The sequence below is a fragment of the Lepisma saccharinum genome, chromosome 25 (assembly GCF_977018435.1).
Source record: "Lepisma saccharinum chromosome 25, izLepSacc3.1, whole genome shotgun sequence".
NCBI classification, from domain to species: domain Eukaryota; kingdom Metazoa; phylum Arthropoda; class Insecta; order Zygentoma; family Lepismatidae; genus Lepisma; species Lepisma saccharinum.
Window position 1 is genome coordinate 35,319,452 of NC_139253.1, and position 27,233 is coordinate 35,346,684.

At 39.1% G+C, this 27,233-nt stretch overlaps 1 protein-coding gene across 1 annotated transcript in view; it reads left to right on the forward strand.

Annotated features, from left to right (window-relative positions):
- The window catches only part of Alk (Anaplastic lymphoma kinase), a 714,232-nt gene that overhangs the window by 394,767 nt on the left and 292,232 nt on the right, over window positions 1-27,233 (forward strand). Inside the window, exon 6 of the mRNA XM_083111550.1 lies at window positions 24,804-24,932. Within this exon, the coding sequence (XP_082967676.1) occupies window positions 24,804-24,932 (129 nt within the window). The remainder of the gene's footprint in view (window positions 1-24,803; window positions 24,933-27,233) is intronic.

Below are 27,233 nucleotides of genomic sequence, written 5' to 3' on the forward strand. Positions count from 1 at the left end.
TGTGGCGGTTTTATGTTTGGGGATTTTTAGATTGTGCTTCTTGCGGATATTATGTTCGGCTGATGTTCTAAGAGAACAGATTTTATCGGATAAGTATTTTGTGCATCAACGTGAGTGTTAAGTATTTTCCTCTATTGTTAATGTTTAGCCAAGAAAGTTTCTTTAAATAGGGGGATACATGTTCCTTTCTGTTTAGATTAAATGTGAAACGTATACAACAATTCTGAATTTTTTGAAGTTTATAGTTTAGGCCCTGGGATATATTACTGTACACTGCAGCGCAATAGTCTAATGTGGATAGGACGAGTGCTTGCATAAGACGATCTTTAACATTAGCGTCCAGAGTATGTTTTAAATGATACAAAGATTTAAGTTTTTCACAATAAATTCGACTTGTGCCTCCCAATTTAAGTTTCTATCGAACACAATCCCCAAGTTTTTGCTTGTATCCACTTCGCTTAGCGGTATACTGCCAAGAGTTGGAGGAGAAGGTGCGATTTTGTGAAGTTTCTTAAGGGTACCATGAGTCCCTATGATCATGAAGTAAGATTTTGATGGATTTAATTGAAGGGAGTTTCTCCGTGACCAATTTGTTCATTCTTGCATTTCAATGTTCTTGTATTTATTTAATAATTTATTTGTGATTTATTACCGTTACGGGCTAGCACAAGAAAAACATGGTAATTAATAAGAATAATAGATGGCGTCAAGCGGTGATCCGGGATAGAACTGTCTATGGACAGTTTTTAGTTCAAGACTCTGTGTCATAGCTTTAAAGATCGGAAATAATAACCTTTTTGATAAATACCAGATTCGGAACAGTCCAAATGGGAGAAATTGGAATTCCAGGCATTCTAGATTCAAACAAATCCTATCAGAAAAACCGAAAAACCATTTATATTCCTAACACCCTATAGACGGTTTGTATATAAGCGTATAGGTGTACGAATCAATTGCACTCGGGTGAAACACATAGTCTACCACTTGCGCTTGTGTCACACATGTTACTTCTGCGCCCGGACCATTAGAGGCATTATTTAACAAAAAAATTTAGAATTGCAATACGAGGGGATGCTGAAAAGTTCGTACTCCGACGCAGAAGGAATGTACTTGGAATGATGAAACTTCATAGTTACTCAACATACTCAATGCACTTTCTGGCCTGGTGCTCCAACTATTGAAAACCACTTGAAAAATAAATCCTCGCAGGTATCTTGTTTCTCCATGACAATGCCCCTGCCCATCAAGCAATGGCAACGCAGCAGAAAGTGCGAGACCTGCGCTTTCAGTGTCTTGATCATCACCTATTCCCCAGATCTGGTTTCAACGGACTACTTTGTCTCCTCAGCTCAAAAAGAACCTGAATGGACGCCATTTTGCCTCAGATCAGGAGGTGATTACTGCCACAGAGCATCGAGGAGCAAACTTCAGATTTTTTAAAATTGTTTTGCAAAAGTTGGAGCACCGGGCCAGAAAGTGCATTGAGCTTCGAGGAGAGTATGTTGAGTAACTATGAAGTTTCATCATTCCAAGTGTATTCCTTCTACGTCGGAGTACGAACTTTTCAGTATCCCCTCGCACATTAGAGACTTTGTGAAATATGCGTTTCGGTAGCTGAGAGCTTTGTGTGGTTGACTTTCGATGTCTCCACTGGAGTTCCCGGATGTCGAGAGAAGCATGGCAAATTCCTTTCTTAAACAAAGAACCTTATTTAATTAAAAGAGAGAATCCTCTGCATTTACTATTTGCCACTCAGGATATGGGTAATACTTCTTCGTTCATTACTATATAAAATCAGATTCAAGTTTTGACGAATTTAGAGAAGTTCGTTTCACTTCTTGCCAAGCAAAAATAGGTGTATCAAAAAGTAAGGTGAATTTTCGATTTATTGAAAAACGTGCATAGAAAAAAATATGAAACTGTAGTATGTTTGACACATGGTATCACACTAAAATTTGACATAGGAACCACTGCCTTCGTGGGCATATCGTGTGAGGTGGGTCAGGGAAATGACCATTCGGTGGTATTTTTGGTCCTCGCTCAGATTTTTGGGCACCCAGCGCGCACACGCTTTCCTGAAGCCAAGTTGGTCATGGACGATACTCCTCACTGAACCATATGAGATGTTTAATGCATCAGCAATGTGATGCAACCTGACTCTTCTGTCTTCGCGAATCATCGCATCCACGTCTCACACATTGCTGTCTGTGATGGACGTTGCTGGTCTGCCACTTCTGTTATCATCTGTCACACTACTCCTACCATTTGCAAATGAATTACACCACACGTACACTAGTTTCTGCGACATAATACACTCTCCATAGACCTCCAACAATTCTCGATGAATTTCAGATGGTTTCTTTCACTTGACCCATAAAGAACGAACAACACTGCGCACCTCCTCCTTGGAGTAATGTTCAAGTCGTTGCGTCATCTTTGAATTGCTCTAGGTACCAGACGGGTTGACGTAGAAGACTGTAATTGCCGTCAGACTTGCATCACCTTGGTATCTGACACATACAAAAAATTTAATTAGCTACACAAAAAAACTCTGGGTTTTAGAGACAAATTCACCTTACTTTTACAAGTTGTATAATAGCGACTGGTTTGTATTAAATTATAGGTTCTCACAATTCAAAATCGTCCAAATGTTGAAGAAACACTGCAATCACAAAATAACAATACATATTTGTGCAACGGGAAAGAACGTGTCAAACATCGCTAACAAAATTAGTTGTGTTCGAATTTCCTTACAAATATTGTTCGTCGATCTGTCTCAAAGTAACGGAATATTTGTTTTAATTTAATATTTTCGTGTGTTGTGATGACAGTTAGCGGAAGGGGGGATGTTAATGAAAACAATAATATGGCCATCAGTGACTTCCCATCTTGCATAATCCCATAATTGGTCTCGCAAACATGAGCAAATCGATTGAAACACATTTAGGGGTAATTTGTGTGTGGGTTTGAATACAATCAAATATATTGAAGCATCCAAGTAGCCTTATTTGGATTGTAAACAATTTCATGAATGCATGCTGAAAATCGATAAGCTCGCCGAGGAAAAAGAAAGCGAATAAAAATCCAATTTTTGCCCACCCACTCGCTTGGCATTAATTATCAACAGTTTAATTAGCGTGTATTTGTGACGGCCGAAAAGTCCGTTGTAATTCTCCTGGGGGTGGGACGCGAAGAGCATTCCCACTGCAACTAACAGGGAGCATGCGTTAATAATGGAAAACAGAATATACTGAATGAGGAAATATCCTGGGGTATTCAGAGCAGAATGTATCCTTTCCTTGTTCGTGGAACAGTCATTTCCCGGATATGCTTCTTGCTGTCTGCCTAGAAAGTCCGGATTTTGGAACTAAAGTCCTATTTCCCTAAGATAGTAGCATTTGAAGCTTTGATAGACATTATATTGAATTGCTGTTGAATACATATCCAATTACGTACTGTAAGCTACGTAATTATAGAGCATTTGCTGAAGATGTCATCGTTTAGAATTCGATTTACGAATTTCGCATCCAGATAGTTACGTGCCTTAAGTTTGATGGATTGATCGAAACCAATTTTTTCGATGCATCAACATGTGAGTTATTTGCACCTATCACATTATACGTGGCCCAGCCCCTTATCGTAAGTAAAATCAACACTTGTTTCTTGGGACTGAAATCCCTTTATCCATGTTAAATCCTGAGGCTGTAAAAGGCCACTCGGCACTTACACGTATATGGCCTAAACACAGGACAACACTGGCAGTCCAAACGCCAGAGCCTTGTTAGCCTGCAAGACTAGTTACCTGGTTGTACTACGTGGAAGTGAGTTTGACTTTTTGGAAACTTCTCAAAAGGTTGACCCTTACACAGTATACTTTTCACACAGTCGGTCCACAACTGTTTACGTTTATAAAAAAACCGGACGACTATGTGAATGCATCGGGATGCAATCTCCAATTAAAACCCTTCATTTGTTTGAGACACGTTAGTGATCATAAATAATTTTAAGGCACTCTTTCGCTTTGAGACTTAATAAAGACTGTATGCTAAAAATATTATTTCGTTCTCTTTTTTCCCAGATTCATAGGCGCAGCCACCACGGGAGTGGTTATTGGGGCTGAAGCCTCTCCCCGAGTCCAAGAGAGCTGTTTCAAAATACATACTTGAGATCCTACCTTACTAATACATCAGTAACTTCAGGTTGTAAATTCATCTTTCTTTATCAATTTAGCAACGGAAAATGAAATTATATTTTTTGTTTAAGTCAAAGTTATATGTAGATTAGAGCCCCCCTCTAAATAGGTTACAAAATTCTTGTTGCAAATATTAATATTTTGGCTTATGAAACCCTTGCTGCACCTCTGTTCAAACCTAGAAAATATTTTCCAGCAGGAATTGTCTGAATCCTTTGTCAGGTTTCATATTAAGCACATATAACGTCGATCTTTTGCAGTTAATGTAGGAATCGCTCCATGAAATAAGAGTTGGAGGAAATTGATATTTTTCTACAGATTTTAAGGATTACTTTAAATTCATCTCTGTCTGCCTCACTATTGTAATTTACAAAATTGCCAGCATTCTCGTCCATAGAGACTCGTTCTTTAATTATTGCAATTATCTGTCTTAGTCTTTCAATTTAACCCCAGTCGCAAAGGATTATCTTCTTCCTTTGTCTCAGACCTTTCTCGTTACATGCTGCTTACGAAGCCTATTTCGTTCTACACTTTAATTGAACTTTTAGCGTGTGAAAGTAGTCATGCTCATGCAAAATAACTAAATAGACTCCCCTGTAAGTTGGGAAATGTATTGCTTGATGAACTATTTTGTATTATGTACAGTATTATTGAATGAAAACTTGACAGTTTTCGAGAAATCAGAAAATCCATGCGTTCTCTTGTGAACTGTTGTAATTCCTCCGTGTCCAAACATGTTTGTATCCGAAGAGAAAGTTGATTGTTTCTATTGAAGCAGTGACATTTGTTGAAAATGAAAACTCGCATTAGTAAGATGATTTGATGACGTAATGCTATTACGTTGAGGGCTTAAAATATTGTCACTAAATGGCAGCACATGCTACACTTCTTCTCACAATATAATCGTGCCGTTCGAAGTTACCTTTCAACGTGCATTCTAGTACATTAATTACAACGATTAAATTTTATGCGAAATACTATCCTTTCCTTTAAAAATTATTGCCTTAAGCTGAGATTTTAGATATGCTAATAAAACTTAGTTTAACATTGCCATTTTGATTAATATTAATGTTCATGCTGATTTTGTTCTAAGTGCCTAAGGAAAATAGAAAACCTTTAGTTACATTTCATTTGTTAAGCATTAAATAGAAAAATATTGCAATGTTTGTTTTGAAAAATTGTTAATTTTAAGTACCGGTATCAGCGAACTTACACACCATGAGTTTTGCTTGAAACGCGAGGCCCATTTCATTACGACGCTATTGCAATAGCTAAGAAGTTTTATAAATACATAGACGAATGCTGTAAATTGATTTTTAAATGCGAAATCCGAGCATTTGAACATGTGATTTTCACGTCGAGTTGTGTATACTAATTCTCCTTTCCATATTCTCATTCTTCACTTCTCGTATTCTATTCTGTAACACTTTATCATTTCAGAATGTGTTCCAATCAGTTCTTTTGGCCTTTCCTTCTATATCTGTATTTCTGTTATTTTACATCGCTTTTCTATTTACTTACGTTACTTTCGTATTTTCGTCGTTACTTTGTGCCCCAACGTTGAAAAATTATGAAGATATCCATCGGATTAGTTACAATATAGCATGCAACAAATAATGGATTTTGTATCATTGCAATTGGGTTTACAGAGCAGAAGATTTTCATAATCGCCTGACAACGCTAAAATGACCGCACGCAGCTAATTGAAAACGACAGCCAGATTCAAACGCAAGCCTGAAACAATTTTCATGGTCTATTTTGAATTAAATGATCTAATTTGAGTTAAATTAGTAATGTTCTTAAGAGCATGCAATACAGTTTCCACGGAAGTCTTCCCAAGCCCTTCCGTCCATGGCAGTGTGCCAACTTAGCTCTCTTGGAGCCAGATCTGGCTCTTTCGTGCACTCGTTCGGCTGTGAACTGGAACGCCCACCCCCGTGCCTCACTGGTTCCGGCCCACATAGACCAACTTTTGTTATAATTATACATTTTGCACGTGACATTGTTATATTGGCTGCGTCGCCCCACTCCCTCTTATCTCCCCAGCTACTTCTTTATAGCGCAATGTTTGACGTGAAATTGGCATAATATTGTTATCAGGGAATTCTTTATTTTCGATTTCATACCACCATCGGTGGATTATTGAGATGGGCGATGCCGCTGGATCTAGATGTTGAAAACTAAGAATAAATTGTCATCAATTTAGAGTTGACGATAATAGCAGTGCCCCACCCCTTTGACAACTAACATTACCGTAGAAGACACTTTATCCAGCCTTATTAAATCTAGCTCCATGAGAGTCAGTTTTAACTCCATTTAAGGTCAAATTTAGTTCTTTTATGCCCATCAGGTTTGGCAACACTGCCAGGAGGCAAGGAGAAAGCATTGATCATACGGGAGTATGATTTGATTTATTCTTTTGGGAATATAAAACTTCCGATGGAATAGAAAGAGATGTCAACGGGAAGAGGGCAGTTTGAAGATGCGTTTCACCAGCGGAAAAGTCGAAACATCCATTTGATTAGCCATAACTTGATGTTGAAGTTGATTCCCCATAAGGAATACATGGGATTCCGAAAATTATTATTCATCATATTTTTCAAACATCGTGTCCAGCTTAATAATCAACATAACAAAACGCTTGCACTTGCATCATGGAGAGAAATTCATACTCGTGGATACACCCAGGATTTCTTTAGTATCAGTGGCCATTAGGGCGATATTGAAATAAATGCACAATTGGTGCGTAAGTGTATCTCCTCCCCTTAAAAATTGCTAGAGATGGTATTGAATGAGCCGTTTTATATATAACAAATATTTACTTAAATATTTCCCGGGAGCAATATATCTATTGTCCAAATGGAAAAAAGCATCTTCATATGTCAGCCAGTCATTCACTGAGAATGTGCGACACGGACGTAATATTAGAGCTGAATGTGGTAACTTTTTTACAACAGCGTTGTAAACGCGTTTATAAAAAGAATAGCACGAAAGGAAGTATCAAAAATTTCCTTCCTCCTATAAAGAAAAAAACTCTTGGCATAGCCTCCTTATCTTATCCCACATCCCGCCTAACGTATCCCCCTTGTATCGTTTCTTCCTGGGTTGGTAATAACGTGTCGTTTTGTCTGGATTTATGGCCTCTGGAAGACCGTTTATTCTCCAGACGCTTTCCATCGACATCTCTCGTTTCCCCCTTTTTCCAGGAATAGCAGCTTTCAGAGAACCCGCGCACAAAGCAAACACGTAAACTATTAGTTTTCAAGTCCTTGTCCAATACATTTCTACGGTTTACATTTATAAAAATATTGCTGATTTTTCTGTTCTGATTTCTACTAGTTTATTATTTCACAGAGGTACGAAATAGATGATAGAGAGAGAACATGTTCCCGCAAAGGCCTCGAGACAGTGAGTAGCTGGCTCCCACACAATATATGTATTAAAGGAAACCATACAAAAGGGGAACACCCTAAAGAAGCCCGCCTCCACCCGCATACATTCAGGGGGTATACTTCCTCAGAATTACGGTTCCCCCGTTTACTATGTACTAATTTATTTCATTTTTTGTTTTACAATTAAAATAAAAATAAATGTAGTATACAACGCAATTGTGACAATACTCTCTCTCGGGAATCTCCGGAGCAATGCCGCTTATAACAGTAGATTAGAATAGAATAGAATTTATTTCAAGTATGAGCCTTTACAGCTATACATACCATCCAAATGAAAAATTTTTAGTACACTTTCCCTACACTCTTCCTCCTCTTAGTCCACTTGCACATTCACACTGGTTGGAAGTTCACAAACACTAGTAACCCTCCCCCCTTTCACACATGTTCGCTATCCCCACTGAGCTTCTTTGCTCTCTTTACCCGGGCGTAGTATAGGAAAGTTCCCAGATTCCTTATTTGCGCCTCTCGGTCTCTCCCTCCTAATAACGCTTGTCATTATATTCTCAATGTTATCTTCAGTTATTTCCCTGATATATTTTTGTCTTGCCTCCCCTGTTTCTTTGCACTGGAGGAGAATGTGAAATTTCGTCTCGTCTTCGCCGCATAACGGACATTCTACGCTCCCGTCCTCCCGTTTTAGTTTAACTTGTGCCCATCCCCCCAGTCTGAACCAGGCCAAACCTGACCTTTCTTTTGCCCCACACAAATCCACGTAGTTCCTCCTTCCCCATTCTCGATCCGTATCCACTATTTTTGCTGATGTCAACGATATTTTTGCGTCGCATTCTGCCAAAATTTTCAGTTTGTTAATGTCTTCCAGTCTGGCACGAATGAACCCTAGCATCTGCATATTAATTCTCCCCTCTATTCCCTCTTCCCACACCCATCCCAGCCCTATACTGTATAATTCCGTCTTTTTTTTTGTTACCCATTGCCTCCCATTACCCCCCCCCCCCTTATCTGTGATTGTACACAGAGTTTCTTCAAATTTCTTCCCTCCATGGTGATCAGTTTTGCCCAGTATTTATTTCTCCTTATTTTGGCATCCACTTCCTCTCTTAATTTTCCCATTTCCCTAAGTGCCCCACATGTTGCCATACCCCTCCCTATTCCTAGCCCTTGTTTTAGGAATCTAGACTGTACGACGTTTACGGTTTCCCCTCCCTCCCAGACCCATAGTTCCATGCCATAGAACAGTGTTGCCTTAAGTGTGGCCTCGTTGACCCCCTCCAGAATTTAGATTGGTATATTTGGTACTTTGTATTTTATTTTTCTTGTTTTTTCTAACGCAAAAATTGCTTTACATTTATTCCTGTGTACGTGAATTGCCCACCTGCCCGTCATTGACATCACCATGCCTAAATAATCGTACTGTTTCACCCTATCGACACTTCTCTCTCCGTATTTCCATTGTTCATCTTTATCAAATACATACCCATTCTTAAATACCATTATTTTGGTCTTCTTCATATTTACTCGCATGGCCCATTTCCCGCAATATCCGTGTAATGTGTCTTGTAGAGAAGGGGAGAATGGCAGTGGGCTAAGCGAAAACATACACGCTTCTGCAAACGGTTGGTAGCTGCAGTCGCTTTAACCCCTCTGCGCAATACCATTCCCTCGCTCTTGTTCATTGGTCTAGTCCTCTGGAGTCACTACTTTCGTTTGCTCGCTCCAGAGATTTCCGGGACAGAGGTATAATATTACATTGTAAAACCAGAAGTGCAGTTTCGAAAATCGTTACGAAAACACACAACACAGTTGTGCTTATTTTCGTGAACACAGATAGACTAATTGGGATCGGACCTACAGTTTAATGTGGAATCCGGATCACTACGTGCCTCCACCGGGTATCGAACCTCGGACCCCTTGTCTTTTTGAGGACGTCAAAGACTTAACCGTCGCTAACCAGCTTCTTTCGAAATTCAATATTATGAATAATTATTAGGCTAAAATACAAAACTTCGCATCTAAAATACTTCCATAACATAAACAATCGAAATTTCCTAATATAGGCGGAAGATTGTACCAATTTACGTTAACAGATACATACCACATTGCATATTTATACATTATTTATTGGTTTAATTTTTTTTAAATAAATACCTATTCTCTGTTCCATATCTTTTCAAATATTAAGACTTATATTGTACATCAACAATTTCTAGAAATTATTTCCATATACAGTAAAACTTCGTTAATCCGGACTAATGGGGGCATAAGTTGACCGGTTTAACGAAAGTCCGGATTAACGGAAATAACCTAAAAGAACAGTAGAAAGTGCATTAAAACTCCGTTTATAGCAACAAAAAAACGTTTATTATGGTGTATTTAAAGAGCATAGGCCTAAATACACTATACAATACAGTACAAAGTCTGCGGGAAAGAGAATTTCATCAGTGGTTGACTGCCTCTTCTTTGGGAAGTTCTCTTGTTGACTTCTAGCCACATTTAAAACCTTGCATTCTGCTTTTTTTTTCTTTTGCCTTTTACCCGCCGGATTAAGCGAAGTCCGGTGTATCGGGGTCCGGATTATCGAGATTGTACTGTATTTCAATTTAGCAATATTAACATAGCTGTAAAGTAAGTTAGTCCCTTTCACACTTTAAAATCTAAACTTTCCTGAAATTTACCATCAAGGATTTCAGCTTTTTAACCTGCAATTCGCCCGTGGGAAAACCTAAACAGGAGGGCACTAAAACATACTGTTCAAATCTTTTCAAGCATTTAAGCACATTAGGCATTAACAGTATAAAAAGGCAGTTTTAGCCACAAGAGAATATACATAAACTGATGGTTGTTCTCTGAAACGAACTTCTCTGCTGAAAACTTAAGAGACGCAATAAAATAGACATTACAGGTCAAATCCGGAAACAAGTGCATACGATTATTTATTTCGACAGGAGGAAATTATAATTGGCGCGAAAATCAAATATAAAATGTTGACTGTTTTCAGAATTATTTAGCATATAATAATAGTATAATAATAACAAGAATAACAATAGTAAGAAGACGATGAAGACAATATAGAACAGAAACTTTCACATTGAGACCGAATTCCACGTTTTACTTGCAAAAAAATATAGGCCTACCATAAAGACTTTTATGGTTGCAATTCTTACCACCTTATGGTTTAAAGTTGATCATTCCCCTCAGGCGTTAGAGATGCTGATTTCCTCCATTCTTCTCGTGCTTTACGGGACAATGGGCCTCGTCCCTCGCGAGAATTCCTTCAGCAAAGCCAGAAGAGGGGAAAAAAGCAGAGGAAAAGACCGCGCAAAGCAAAAGACATTGTGAAATTGAATTTCCATCGGCGAGCGGACCGAAGAGTTCCCGAACGCCTTTCTTCCCGGAATCTTAGCTTGATCCGGTGACGTCAATTTCCCTCCATCATTCAGCATTCAAGAGCGAGAAGAAAGTACCATGACGCATTTCGCGCGTTGCCTGAGTTCCTGCCATTCCTTGGCCAGGCTTCAGCGTCTAAATGGCGTGAAATTTGTGACTGAGTAAAGAGAGAAGGGGGGGGGGGGAGACGTTGTGTTGAAAAAAGAATATCCTTAGTGGTCTCACAGGAGGCGTTGGTATCGTAGCGAACAATGTTTAAGAATCAACATAGAATCTTTTCATTGTTACGTCTTTAGTTAGTGTGTGAATATGTACGAGGGTTGTTCAAAAAGTAAGGTTCTGCTAAATTCAGAACAGGCAATGGAAGGAAAAAGGCACTGACTTGATTCGGCTTATTCGTTCAACTTCTGATCCGCCGTCAGTTCGGAGTAAGGTGATGTTTTTAAGTTGTTAGTGTGGTTGATTGGTTCGTTTTTCTTCGCTTTTCTGACACTTTTGGCTAATCGCGAAGATGAAGATGAGTGATGATATTGAGGAATGGAAACCCACAAGAACACTCATGTCTAGGCGGGGATTCGAACTCCGGAACCCCTGGCGTGAAATCACGCTGTTTATTTATTGATACAGCCCAATGATAGTGCTCTAATTACATAATATTAGAGCCACGGTATCTCAGACGTTATGGCGTCTGACTACCATGCGAGAGACTCGGGTTCGATCCACGGCGGAGAAGAGCCTGGATTTTTTACACCTGTTGAAGCGGGTCCGACGCTTACCCAGCTTCGTATAAGGTGGGTACCTGGAGGAAACTCTGGGGTAAAGGCGGCCTGGGCGTGGTGCTGATCACATCACCCCCACCTTCGACCGTGATCAAGACAGTGTGGGGACCTAACTCCACACCCCGTATACGTCTTCTTGGCTTAGTGCAAGGCACAGGGGAGCACTTTACACACTTACAATTACATAATATTATTGTAATAGATTCACTGCAATGTTTCAGTAACGGTTTTTTAAGCTTGTATAAACACATTGCAAAAGAGTATCGATTATTATCGATAAATAAATTACAACCGATACATCGGTATCTGCGCAGCTCTACATAAAACGATGGGTTAGGAACACATTGAAACTGATAGAATATTTAAAAAATATTTCCTCTAATGTGTTTCATTGGCATCAGGAAGAGGTCAGTTTGAAAAGCCATCCCGGAAACACTCTGGCACACAGCTTCTATCCCCCGGTGTGAAAATTCTTCACGTTGCAGTGAAACACCCACGGCAGAGCGCTTGTAATTACCACACATTGTGCGTGCCTTACTCTATGCTGCTCTCTGATTAGCCCATTCACTGCACAAGAAATTGAAACAAGGCCAAACAACCAAACGGGGAAAAAAACAACAGCTGGTAATTGAATGTCTGCCATTTCATGGAAATAAACGTAAACACAATTGTAACATTGTTGAACAATAAAATAATTGTTTTTCAACGATGAAAATTATTGCCAGGATTTCTGTTATTCTTATATTTGTTATTTATCATATGATGTGTAGTGCCAGTTAATCTGATACTATCGTAGGTTATTTCAGTGCATCTGAGAGACTATACTTGGAAAACACGCAATAACTGCCTTCCAAAGAGAGAGTGGTCAAGAATAGTATAATACAATGTTTACTTTAATTGCAATATTTCTAAATAGAGGTACTCTGCGAATGATAATTTTGTTTGGTCATTCTGAATTGCGAATGAGATTAGTTTCCAAACAATATTGTATATGTATTACTTCATTTGTGATTTGTTTTATTTTACTTCGCGTTTCTGCCACGTTCTGCTAATTGCGAAAATGAGAATGAATGGTGATGACATTAAATATATGCAGGGGCAATCACAAAACACACATGGGCAGCACAAGGACCGCAGACGCACCACCCAATGGCCACGAGTCCAGACATCAGTGTCTGTTAGTCTGCAAACGCAGTCCAGGATGTCCTTTTCTTGTTTGGCGTCGCTTTTAAATAAGATTGCATTAAAGTGATGAAAATACATCACAAAAGACTAAGCCAGGAGTCGAATCTAGAGTCTTTGTTAGCGAGATTGTGAATCGAAGTAACATGCTACTTCTCAACTGTAAGTGGCTGTAGGCAGGAATTTTAAATAAATTTAATTCCGGTCCAGGAAAGAAAATCAGCAAGCGTGAATGGGTTCTGGACCGTAAAGAACCTTTTTATCTGCAAAGTATTTCAATTCGGTCCATTAACATTTTTTTCGGATCAATTTAAATACGGTCCAGGAACCTTTTTCTGGATGAATTTAGATATTAATCTACTCTTCTTCTGTGACCGTGTGTCTTATTATTCCAACAGTATTACCATATTACTTTTATTCATTTGCATTATATTACAATGCAATGACATTAATTTTTGTGAGAGCCAAGGATTACTACGTCACGGTAGCTGCCCAATCTCCGTGCGCGGTAGGGTTATTTGACTCTCCTTAGTATTACGGCTGCACTGTCACTCTCAGGACGTGATGTCAGAAAATGAAAATATAATATCTTACCGTTCGCCCAAAGTTTATTGTCGTTCCATCATTAAGCACACTCACAACAATATAAAGCACCTATTGTCACTTATACAATTTCAATACGACGATTTTTCTCTGTTAAAATGCTCTGTTTCATAGATTCCACAGCCTCTTTCATATCACAAACTTCATTGCGTCTCCTTACATACCGTTGCCCTGGAGACCCATTCAACAAACGACTGTCTCGTTGTCAAACTGAACTTCTCTAGAAAATTCTAGAAACCGGAAATGGACTCTGCTGCATGTAGTCGAAGTCCTGTTAATTTAAGCATTTCAATTCTTTTTGGAGTTTAATCAACATAAGCTAAAAACTATAAATTCAACAGCAGCAGGAACAATAACATTAAAACAAACAAATAAAAAGGAATTAGTGGGGAAAAACAAACAAAGAAAACGTAATAGTGTAGCACCTGGAAGCTAACGACTTCCTTAAATTTTTACGCTCGGATGTTAATTTCTTCGTTCATTCGGAATCTGCTAACCAACATGACGTCATATCACATCAACGAGTACCCTAATCGACCAACCTGTATGTATCTACCTTGATTACGCGGAGATCTGGCAACATGGATCCTCGGTTGCCATGACAAACGGTTCTGCCATCTGTTATCGTAAAGTTACCGCAAAATCAGCTTTAGTACGGCCTTAACCCATTATGTACCAGCGTCCTATAAATAGGACAGTTGATTTCTTAATTTTTATTAAATGTAAAACTAAGTTTATGAACAAGCAATTGTTGTATTATTCAATAAAGCATATTAATAACTATGTTCATAAATAAAGATAACAATTTGGGTTGAGAACAGCATAAGTAAAAGTACAGTAAATTAAAGCAGTATTTAGTACTATGTCATGCTATCAGTTTCATTCATCTAGTTTGCAAACAATATGCAGTGGGCGTGTAAAAATGCTATATATAACTTTGAAAGGGTCTCCATACGATTTATATGAAGAATATCTCAAACCCACGAGGTTTTTGTCTTTGTGGAATGGTAATGAAGTTTGCTGTCCTGACGCTGAAACTTAAAGGTATCAATTTCATCATTTTCCTCACAGATGTCTCTAGCTTCGTTGAAACAGAAGACAAACGAGTAGCTGCGTATGCAAAGCCATTGTGATTTTTGCGTGTCAGGAGGTAACAGCTTGCATGTTGCAGTGTCCGTTATCCATAATCTTACCTTTGCCGACATGTTTAGTAAGGGGCTTACAGCAAGTGAAATAAAGGATATTCTCCTTGATCCGACCGTACCTGACAACTCTGCAGAACTGAGTGTGGTGGTTCTGCCTCCCGATAATTACATCATCAACGATGAAGATATTTTTGAAGATGATCAAATAAATGATGTGAAGGTTGCAGATGTTCCTCGTGAGTTACTTTTGCAAATTGTACCAAATGAAGAAAACACGGAGTCTTCTTCTTTGAATGTGGAAGAACCTGAAGAAATCCCTACACCTGGTTGCAGCAAAAGTAGAAAGTTACGAGGGGGAGTGAAGAAAGACAGCTATCAACATGTGATGTAAATTGGAGGAAATGTGACCCAGTGTACATCAAATTGCAAGTTGAAGGTCTTTGTGCAGAATCAGAGGCAGCCGATATGGAAACTACATTGGCAGGCAAATCTTCGCTTCAAGTTTTTGAAATGTTTTTCGATTGCGATGTTTTGAATTTGATTACTACACAGTCTGTGAAGTATGCAACAGAAATAAAAAACGAATTGCAGTTTTCTCTATCAGTTGATGAGTTAAAGCGAGTCTTAGGGATTCTGTTACTATCAGGCTATCACAAGGTGCCCAGTGAGAATCGCTTTTGGAGTGAAGATGATGATTTATGTGTAGATATTGTGAGAAAGGCCATGCCAAGAAATAAGTATCTCAAAATTAAGAGTTTTATACACTTCAATGATAACAGCAAAGTGAATGAATTCAAAGATGATCGAGGTTTCAAAATCCGTCCACTATTGGATGCTGTGAATGAGAAATTCCGAAGGTGGGGCATATTCGAGAAATATTTGTCAGTGGATGAAATGATAGTGAAATATTATGATTGCCGCCATGGACTGAAGCAATTCATTCGGGGAAAACCAATTCGATTTGGATATAAGATGTGGGCTTTGTGTGGTGAAAGTGGATACTGCTTTAATTTTGACCTATATTGTATCAAACACATAGCACACAATGAAAGAGAAGACTTAGTTTTGGGTTCCCGTGTTGTGCTCAATATGATGGAACCAATACAAGAGCCAAACAGCTACTGGGTATTTTTTGATAATTTATTTACCAGCAGAGACTTACTTGTGTACTTGGGAGACAAAGGCATTAGAGCTACAGGTACGTTGAGACATAATCGCCTTAGTAAGTGTCCCTTGAAGGATTCAAAAGAATTGAGTAAAGATGTAAGGGGCACATTTGACTACTATTTTGATGTGGAAAGAGAGATACTATTTGTCACTAAATGTGTTGCTATCGGTACCAACTATGATACTATTGAGCCATTGTGTCAAACATCACGATGGAGCAGAACAGCTAGAGCGAAAATTTCCATCCCTCAGCCACATATTGTAAAGTCATATAATAAATACATGGGTGGCGTTGCCCACTACGACTGACTCGTAAGCAAATACAATGCTTCTGTTCGAGGTAAAAAATGGTATTGGTGTCTGTTTACAAGAATGCTTGACATGGCAGTTGAAAATATGTGGATTGTGTACAGAAAGGTATCACAATCAGGAATTGACTTGCTGGAATACAGAAGATCAATTGCAGTGGCATATTTGAAGGCAGGACAAGGACGTCCATCTGCATTTGGAAAACCCACGAAAACATCATCACAATCCACAGTTCAAGATGTGAGGTATGATGGCATTGGACATTATGTTGTGCGAAGAGATAAACATAGAAGGTGCCAAGGACTGAACTGCAAATCTAAACCTTAACGTTTTGTGAGAAATGTCAGGTAACATTGTGCAAAGATTGTTTCACACCTTACCACACACAATAAGCAACCAGAGTTCCATATATGTATTGTTTCCTTTTCTCATTATTTGAAAATGTATGTGTATCGTGTGTATCAAATGTAATAATCAATAAACAGAGAAGTAGTAATACAACTTTTAACCAAGCTATGAAACTTCTTATATCATCTTAGGTTCTGTCAGAAAGGTGAATATTTTGAGTATGATATCCTATTGTACCAGCGTCCTATTTTTAGGACAGTTATTTATATGAAACTGGTAACAGGTAATTTTTTTTATTGCTGCGTGGATCACTTTAAAACAACCCCCTTATCATATTCAATTAGAATTTCAGTCAATAAAATCAAAAGAAAAAGTGTGGTATTTATGGGTTAAGGACCGTCAGTGCCACGGAAGTTCTTGGATTCAAGTTCCAGCCTAGGCATTAGTATCCCTTCATGAATTAACCTGACCACCATTGATCCTCAGTCACGATTAACCAACTATGCAGTAGGTAACATTTTGCCACATTTAAACGTTCTCGGCATAAAAGAAAACATCAATTTTGTGCTCTTCAAAGAATTAGGACAATGTGAAACATGCGATACGTGCTCTGAATAACAATATAAATCAAGCTTTCACTTAAAAGAGAACATACACGACTGTAATTTGCCAAAATAATTTGTTTCATATGTGCAGTGTATGTAGAATGTTGTTTGCTATATTGTGCAAAGGTTGTATTTATACTCTTATATCTACGTATTTTAGCCCTGAGCCGATACCGATGACTATGTATTAATATAAATATTAATATTAATGGGTGGAACACTCGCCCACTAATATTAATCAATATTTTGAACAACATTTAACTGTTACAATTTTCGAACAATGGTATCTGTATGAATCGTTATCGGGTATCGGTATCGGTTCAAAGTGGTATCGTAATCCGTATACCGTATTCTCGCGTCTATAAGCCGCACTTTTTTCCCCGAAAAGTGGACCAAAAAATGGGGTGCGGCTTATACACGCGAATGATAAGAAAAGCATGTGCGGCTTATACACGCGAATGAAAGAAAGTGCAGCTACTGCTAGGATACTAAAATACGTACGTTGATTTGTTATCTTTATCACATAACGGATTCATTAACAGGAAATCCAACAACAATGCATCTGTAGCAGGCTTTGCAACAATATGATATCTTATCTTTAAATATTTTTTTGCAACAATATGATAATATCTTATCTTTGAACACGAATCATCCTTACTGTCGTATTGATCTGGAAACCATTCAGTAAAGTGAAGTTGTTAAAGAAGGTTGTGGGCCTGAGGTCAAGGTTGGTACTATTAAAGGGAGGATGTCTGGCAGAAGCATCAGCTACGATGCTCATTTTAAACTTCAAGCGATACGATATGCTGAAGGAAAAGGCAACAGATCTGCAGGGCGATATTACGATGTGGACGAGTCTAACGTTCGTCGATGGAGAAATCAGAAGGAACAACTTGCTGCAAGAAGTGGCAAGAGAAAGACATTTCGTGGAAAAGGAGCCAAATTTCCACAGGTAGAAGAAGAAGTTTTGGCCTTTGTAAATGAGAGGAGAAGTGCTGGCTATGCTGTAACCGTAGACATGATACGCTTTCAAGCTCGTGAAGTAGCTTCAAAGTTAGACATCAGTCGTCAAGCTTTCCGAGCTAGTGCGGGATGGTGTTCGTTTTATGCGTAGGAAAAGTTTATCGCTTCGCCGTAGGACAACAATTGCGCAACATTTCCCTGCAGACTTTGATCAGAAAATTGTTAAATTTCACAAATACGTGATTCGAATGCGAAAGTCGAATGATTATAACTTGTCTCAGATCGGCAACGCGGACGAAACACCTATTTACTGGGACATGCCTATGCCCAGCACAGTTGCACCGAGAGGCTCGCACACCGTATCGATCAAGACCACGGGTGGAGAGAAACAACGATGCACCGTAATGTTGGGTGTTCTTGCAGATGGAAGGAAACTGCCACCGTATGTTGTGCTGAAGCGTAAGAATGTGCCAAAGGAGACATTTCCGCCGGGTATTATCATACGTGCCCAGCAGAAAGGATGGGTGGAAGAAGAACTGGTATTGGACTGGATAGACAAAGTGTGGAATAGAAGGTCCGGTGCATTGCTGAACCAAAAGAGTTTGCTGGTGTGGGACAGCTTTCGTGGTCACCTAACAGACAGAATACAGACAAAATTGCAACAGTTGAAAACGGATGTAGCTGTGATTCCTGGGGGTCTAACGTCTGTACTGCAGCCCCTCGACGTTTGTGTAATTCGCTCGTTTAAAGCTGCGTTCCGGCGTCTGTATAATGACTGGATTAGTGCAGGAAACCACGAGCTTACAGCAACAGGAAAGATCAAACTTCCGACTGTCAAGCAAGTGTGTGAATGGATTCTGGCAGCATGGGAAAGTGTAAAATCGGAGACAATTGTGAAGGGTTTTCTGAAGTGCGGCATATACAATGCCCTAGATGGTATCCAGGATGAAATGTTGTGGGATTATGATGCTAGTGATGAAGATGACAATACGTCTTGTGCAGAAAATATTTCAACGAGTAGCAGCAACGACAGTGAATAAGGGCTTTGAGGACTCAAACTGAATGATAGGGTATTAATATGTAGATCATTGCGCTAAAATAAAGGTTAAAATACTTTTAAAATACTTACTTGAAATTGGCTACCTACGCAAAAAAAAAAAAAAAAAAAAAAAAAGTCACTCGTGCGGCTTATACACGAGAAATTTTATTTTCCTGAAATCTAAGGCCAAAAAAGGGGGTGCGGCTTATACACGCGTGCGGCTAATAGACGCGAGAATACGGTATTTGTATAGAGTTTGTTGTCCCTTTCAATTAGTCTATCCATACACAAAGAAACCTTGAAATATAGAAAAATATACCTATTTATTTTTTTCTGTACCACGTACACAGAACTGGTTCTATACGCGTGGAGGCACATTACACAGCGGTTCGGATTCCACTTTAAACTGTAGGCCCAGTCCCTTTACTTAATCTCCACATAAAGCGGACTTAAAGAACAACAACAATTCAACGTACGCAGAAGAAACATATGGTAGTTTATTTTGAGAAAAATCGGATGTACTTTTGTGTACAAAACGCAAATATGGCCGAGCTCAAAGAATCTACACAATAAGCCAAATCGTTGCTATGATATCAGATAGTAAAGCTTTGTTACGAAATTGCACGAACAATGACGAACCTGTTGATCGCGACGATCTTCCAGTTAGCCTCTCTCCCTTGCCTCTTGCTTTGTGCTCGGGAGCAAAGGGAGAGAGTGTGTTTGTTCCGTAACTAAGTTGCTCTGCAGATCCTCGGGCGATACACACCCACGCCTCGAGCCAGTGCTAAGAGTTATCGAGCGTCGCGACTCCCACACTTCCGTGACGTGGGCGGTGGAGAGAGACCGACGCAAGTACTGGAACTCGATTGTATTTAGAGAGCTTGCCCTCAGCCTTTCCGGCGGTGGCAGAGGACGATATGAACCACCATGAAAAAGTGATACAGATCTGTCCTCAGAGATGCAACTTTGGCTGCGGACATTAAACTTTATGTTTGGTATTTGCACCGTTACGCGATTCTCTTTGTCGTGGTTGAATTTCAGAGTAGATCTTACTGGCTTTTGGTCAATGATAGATATGTATCTGTACACCATTGCGCACATGTTGCATTATGTCTCTTCTCACAGCCGACTTCCGTTAACCGCTCCGGTTAGCCAAGTGCGCTACGAGGCCAGGGGTCCCGGATTCGAATCCCGCTCTGGGCTTAAGTGTTCTTTGAGAGTGTCCCTTCATCAATTTCGTAATCACTCATCCTCATCGTCGCGGCTAGCCGAAAGTGGCAGAAAAATGACCCTAAATTACAAAATTAAACCAAATTAAATTTCACTAACAATAATTCATTTACTTTTTCAAACACGTTACTACACATTCTCTCATTTAGCTTACATTAATGAACTGTGTTTTCACGATTGGTTTTATCTATTTTACCTCACTTTCCGCCAATTTTTGCTAATGGCGAAGATGAGGATGAGTTGTAATATGATGAAACTGATGAAGGTACAAATAGTAAGAACACCCATGGTCAGGCTGGGATTCGAACCCAGGAACCTTGGCATCATAGTGCGCTGTGCTAGTCACTCCGTTACGGTGGTCTGCGTTTGCTGTTGATGTTGTTTTAAGTCCACTTTATGCACCTACAGTTAAAGAGGAGTCTGAACCACTGTGAAATGTACCTCCACTCGGTATCGAACCCGGAAAGTGTGTTTTTACGATCCAACATATCTTACTATTATTATTATTATTAATAATAATATTATTTATTGCAGTATGATCACCCTTAAGCTAGCATTTTTCTTCTTAGGTATATAAAACAGACATTTGCCCTCGCTACATAAAAGCAATATGCCACGCGATTACTTTTGCAAATTACAATTACATAAAATGCAGAAAATTAAAAAAATCTAAAGAACAGCGATCAGTAATATCTCTTTTGTGGTCTGAACATGTATCAAGAACCGAAATCTACCTAAGGCTTGCATCACAATATAGAGTATCAATGTGCAGATGGTTTGCCAGTTCATCGTTAATTACTCGTGGGTTAGAATCATGGTATGGACCTGTTTCATGTGAGTAGTGGATGTGAATGACCATTCTGCTGCTCCTTCGAGCTTGTCACTTGTCCGACCGTTTTTGAAATTCTCAATCCATTCGAAAACACTTCATCGTGCTTAGTACTGTCCAATATTGTGATGCAAGCAAGTGTTTTCGTTCCCTGGCAATCCCATCTCTGCCAGCTGAAGTAACTTGTCTAAGAGTTGTCAACCTTCTGTACGTATTAAGTCACACATCTTGGGATTATGACCGCATTTTTCTCTTTCGACTTTATTGTTCTCTCATTAGGTCGAAATTCTATATGTGAATGTGTTATGCATTCCTCTTCTCGTTCTTCTCAACCACGCATCCTCAACGCTGTTCATCGTGCTGGTGTTCGTCTGTGTCCCGTTGTATTTTTACCGGTACATTCTCTACTTGTTTATGGACGTATCGAGTCCTCGTCATCTCTACAAAGGCAACTTATTCTTCATTATTGCCACCACTTGCGATCGTTTTCATCCCTTCTATGTCACCACAGTCTCTGACGAGAGAACGATGACTGTACAGTCTTCATCCTCGTGCCACAAGGTCACCACTCTGTGTTTGTGCAGACGAGATCCTGAGTACTTGGTGTTGATAGTGCTTTGCTTGGAACCCTCAGTTTTCAGTCTCTCCTCACTTAGGAATTGCGTGCATGACCCATTAACACGTCTCTAACTTCTCTCCCAAAGGCAGGGACACCTAAGTTTTTTTTGTTATTGTCTTTTATATGGATGGGTTGAATCAATGGGTTTTGCCTTGTTGTCAACTCGCACAGTCACAGCTTTACTTTACATTATCCTTGTTCCATCTACATGGCAGAACTTTATGCAATACTAAAGGCGCTGTACTTTGGTCAAGTTCACACTTTGCAAAGAGTTTCCATTTATCCAGATTCCTTTAGTGTGCTCCAGAGCCTGGAACCACTCTCTTCTGGACACCCTAGAGGTCCGATTTTTCGATAGTTAGCGTCCTTCTCTGTAAGTGTGGTTGGGCATTAAAGGCAACGAAGCAGCTGCTGCCAAGGTGTTCCGAAGAGCTTCCCACCTTACATAGACCTTATATAGGCCACGGACCTTCAGAATGTGTTCCGTTATTTGCTCCTTGAGATTTGGCAGGATGGGTTGATTGATTGAGTTTGTGTTTTAAGTCCACTTTATGCACAGGGACTGGACCTACAGTTTAAAGTGGGATTCGAACCACTATGTGCCTCCACCGGGAATCGACCCCGGAGACACCTTGATTACAAGGCGACGACGCTACCACTGCGCCATCTGGAGGCCCATTTGGCAGGTAACAGGGAATAAGCTCTATACTCTCGATACCATCATTGGTGCATGATGTTCTCACACCGCCCCTCCCTCAGAGAAGAGATAATACTAAGTCGGCTTCTCTTTGATTGGGCATGGCCGTTTCACCCATAGTTCTCATCTGCAAAAGTTGGACCCTCCACTCTGCAGTGTATTTAATGTTATAGTTCGGCACATTCTTATGAAATGCGCTGTTTTTAATGTCCCCAAATTCTTCTTCCCACACCTTATCGTCCATGTTGGAAGGAGATGACAATGTTTAACCAATTATTTTATATTTCTGAGAAGCGCGGATCATTTACACTGTCTCTAGGTAATATTTTAGAGCCTCCTTATCTTTTATATCACAATATTCTCATGCTTTTTTGTAACTTTCATAGACATAGGTGTAGCCTGGGACCTAACTTTGGGGAGCAGAATCTAACTTGGAGGAGTGGGGGGGCGGGGGGTGGAGGCAGAATTAAAAAGTTTTCAAGCCCATAAAAATATCATCCAGGACTATTTTGATAAATAACGGTTACATTTGCAAAATCATAACAATTTTGTTACCCTACTCTCTCAGGTTTCAGGAGGTTAACAAAAATACCATTACGTGTAAATTTTCATAAACCTGAATATTCGGGGTGGGGTAGTGTCCCTTGCGCCCGTCATGTTAGGCATGCTCATAGACATTTATATTTCCACATAGACTTAAAACATTTCAAAGCCTTCGTGTTGCAACGTGCCAGTACATATGTTTCCACTATATGCTTCACTTTAATACAAGGTGGCGCAAAATTCAGTTCCCCGAAACAGTCACAATCACGCTACGCTTGTCAGTTGTACACCATCAGCTAAACCATTCCTCTCAAAGCGAAATTGCAAGGCAACCACAACCTACCAGTGATAACGAAATATCACTATCTGTGAACTATTTCGATCATTATTTCCTCACTCGGTCATTAGTTTCATGGGTCAACTGACTTATGCGCCACCCTGTACTTCTACAATTCAGGCTTTACACTCTATTATACCTTCATACATTGAAACGTAACACATTCCAGCTACTGCTGCAATTCATGAATAAGAAACAACCTTTTGATAAGGTTTTGTGTTCTTCATAATATTCATGGCAAAGGCTATTTAGTCTTATTCTTGTTCCTTAGATATTAGATTTACCCAAGCCGTACGGTTTTAGCATTCTGGCTATAATTTGCTCTGAAGTAGATGAACAACACCCCCAAATATAATTTCTTTAGTAATTACTTCCGGATCATATCCTAATTCCACCGTACTACATGGTAGGTGGTTGGAGATACCGCTAATTTAACAATAATACCTAAGTGCAACTGCGCTAATTGCATTTTGCACAGCCTTTGCTCAAATGCATGTAGAAACAGAGTTGTTCAAATAATAGTTTATCAAATAATGAACGATGCGGAATCAACGTTATTATTATTGGTGAAGTTTGCATTCACGTATTTTTTTGTGAAATAAAGAAACTATATGATTATCTTTTTTGTAATTAATATTTTAATTAATCTTTTGATATCTTTGGTTGAACAATTTAATAGATACAACTGGTTTTTTCCGTATATTGTTATTAGTTTCAGGTATAATAACTATATGATTTTCTTTTGTAATTGATATTTTAATTAATCTTTTGATGTGCTTGGTTGAAGTATTAAATAGGTACAACTGCTTAGGAAATGTGTCAAATAATCATGGCTGTCACGTCTTCTTTATCAATGAACCATATTTTCAAATAGTGTGTGTGTCAATGAAACTGATGAGGTAACACTACACCTGCCAGTTCGTACGGTCCACAATACTTAGTTGCTTGCACTATTACAATTTGCAACATAAAATATACCTGGTATTAACAAACACTCATAATGTCTCGTTGCCTGTGAGTATGACCCAGGGAAATGTTTCCAAATTCAGTTAGTGTGTGATCACCGTAATCAATGTAGTTTTCTTAGCGGACATGCATCGTGTTGGCTCAGAAAATTCATTCCAGTGTTTCTCCACAATGTCTTTTGTAAATAGAAGTTCCGAGAAGTTGCAAATATGGGCGTACCCAGTTGGGGAACAACTAGGGCACTTGCCTCCTGCAAAATGAGTGGTTAAATATTTTCATTCTGGTCATTGAGATTTTTTACAGGAATAGTAAAATTAATGTTATTCCCTTTTTCAAAAATTAAAAAAAGCATTGCTCACTCTGAGGAAACAAATTGCTTTGCATATTCCTGAAAAAAGATGTATGGTCGCAATTCGCATCTAACTTAACGCAAATGATTCTCTTTCTTTACAGAGGAGCCTCCTATGAATGCATGCACACCCAACCAATTCAAATGCTCAAACGGAATCTGCATTGATAGGAACAAAGTTTGCGATTTCACTAAGGACTGTTCAGATGGCGAAGATGAAGGCGATAAGTGTGGTGAGTAGAAATTTTACATTATATCTCTAACTACCTGATTACCCGGTGTTGCCCGGGTATTTATTTATCCCAATCTTCTATTAGACAGGAAAATAATGAATTCTAATTATAGTGTAAAATGTAACTAATTTTATTTACAGGTATTTAACCCACCCCTTCACACAAGATATTACCCTCGTGCCAAGCTTGATTAAATGTCAGCATGAATGTCACCAATTAGCTTAGCGACTCCGAAAACTATGGATTCCACATTAATATCGGTCGTTTTCGATTATTTTTACATGTCACCCCTTCCCACACCCACCCCTACGTTTGCTCTTTGTTTACAAAATAGAACATTCCCGAGAGGTGGCGTTGTAATCAAACAGAACATTTCCGAGAGGTGGTACGGCTTGTATCCACACATTCGCACACATTATTAGCATTTTACAAACTAGGACGACGTTTACAAACAATGAAATCAGTGGCGGCTTGTAATCACAGATTCGCTATTATCTCGAAAATGGCTCGTTTGTAGACCCATGTTTACTGAGACTTTTTTGCTTCTTTATTATCGTGTACTTTCACCTGTGTCAGTTTGCGCTATTACCTTTAAGACACCCTGTATAGATAGCAGCGTTTATTATAATTTTTCCTGGACATGTCCCACCCTCATTGTTGAATGCTGAATACAATGACACTCCATATTGCCTAGCATCGCATGCAAAATAGATAAAACATTTTTAAAAATATATCTGTGGACAGTACCGTAAAAAATGTTTTGTCAGAAATCATTTGCTTGTATCGCACTTATCAGATTGCGTGCCAAAAGATGAACAGATAACTGCGTGGCAAGGCGATCGTGGAATAAGGTAAATATGCTGAGGTAAACCATATTAGATTGCATCGCGAGTATCATACCTTTTTGATATATTTTGATGGTTACTCTGGAGGCTGATGTGTGTAATTGGGTGTTGGGTTTTCTCATTAACTTCGCTACTAGTTTCTGTCCTGACGCCATTTTAGGTTTTCAGAAGACCAGTAACTGATTAACTTTACCGTACACGTAACAGAATGCAAGAGGTAGAGTCGCTGTCCACTTGTAATGAAGACCAAACTCTCAATGGACCATATTAGTGGTGACGTCAACAGCAGACAACTGAGCACGATTGAGTCCAAATAACGTGGTTTTGGCCTATTCTATAGCATTGGATTTTTCATCGCAAGGGGTGGCTTTAAGGATTGTGACAGTAGTTATGAAAGAAATGTAAAGCTGATATCTCTGAGAATACGTCGTTGTATTCCATATTACCTTACTTGAGTAAAAAGTAAAAAAAAAAAACTGGAATAAGGAAACCATGCAATTTGAGAGAAAATGCAGCCATTCTGCTTCCGAACACAGGCGAAGCTCAACCGAGCTCAACTCGTAGCCAATGAGTATGACGCTGCCGATAGGGATGATGGGAGTCAGGAGCCTCACGTGGCTGCAGCGACGCCGCCTATTGGCTGCGGTTCCGGATCGGACGCCAGGTAGGAGCATTTGATTTATTCGATTTCTTACTCCAGTTATTCTTTACCTTATCCTCTGCAATGTATGTGTAATATAAAGACTTATTTACCGAAATCTCATCTTTATATTTTTCATAACTGCTGTCACAATCCTTAAAGCTACCCCTTCCGATTCAAAATCCATGTCTATCGAATACGGAAAAACACGTGATTTTTTTTTTGGACTCTGTTTCTCAGAAATGTTACACTAACATGGTACATTTCTGCACTATTTGCAATTTGCATGGGTTCCACTTCTCCAATTTCGGGATGTGGTGAATGCCGCTATTTCCGATCTCACCTCGAACAGATATTCGATGCAGATGTTTTTTTTTTTTACTCTCAGATAAACGTGCGTCATTGTGACAGTTCAGGGTCCTAGACGTGTTTTTTCTCGCACATTACCGTCCCTTTGAATTTAGCTTGAGTTAGGTTTAATTATCTTATTTTCACTTCCTCTCTCTCTCAATGTGCTTCTTGTGCTTCTTGGGTAAACTGACTTTTACACCACCTGGTAGTGAGAGTTACTTTTCTTTCCCTATTCTAACAGGAACGAAAATATTATATCAATAACTTCCTGCAACCAAACTGACAAGAACCAAAATAAAATCACGTTAGGGGAAATTAAAGAAAATAAGACTGTCATGGGTGTCACCAAACTTGTGAACTGTTTTTGTAGCTGGAAAGCTTGAAGAAAAAAAAGCACTGGTCCCTGATTGAGCCTAATGCATTGACATGTATCATATATTGCGTTATGTATAAAGAACATTAAAT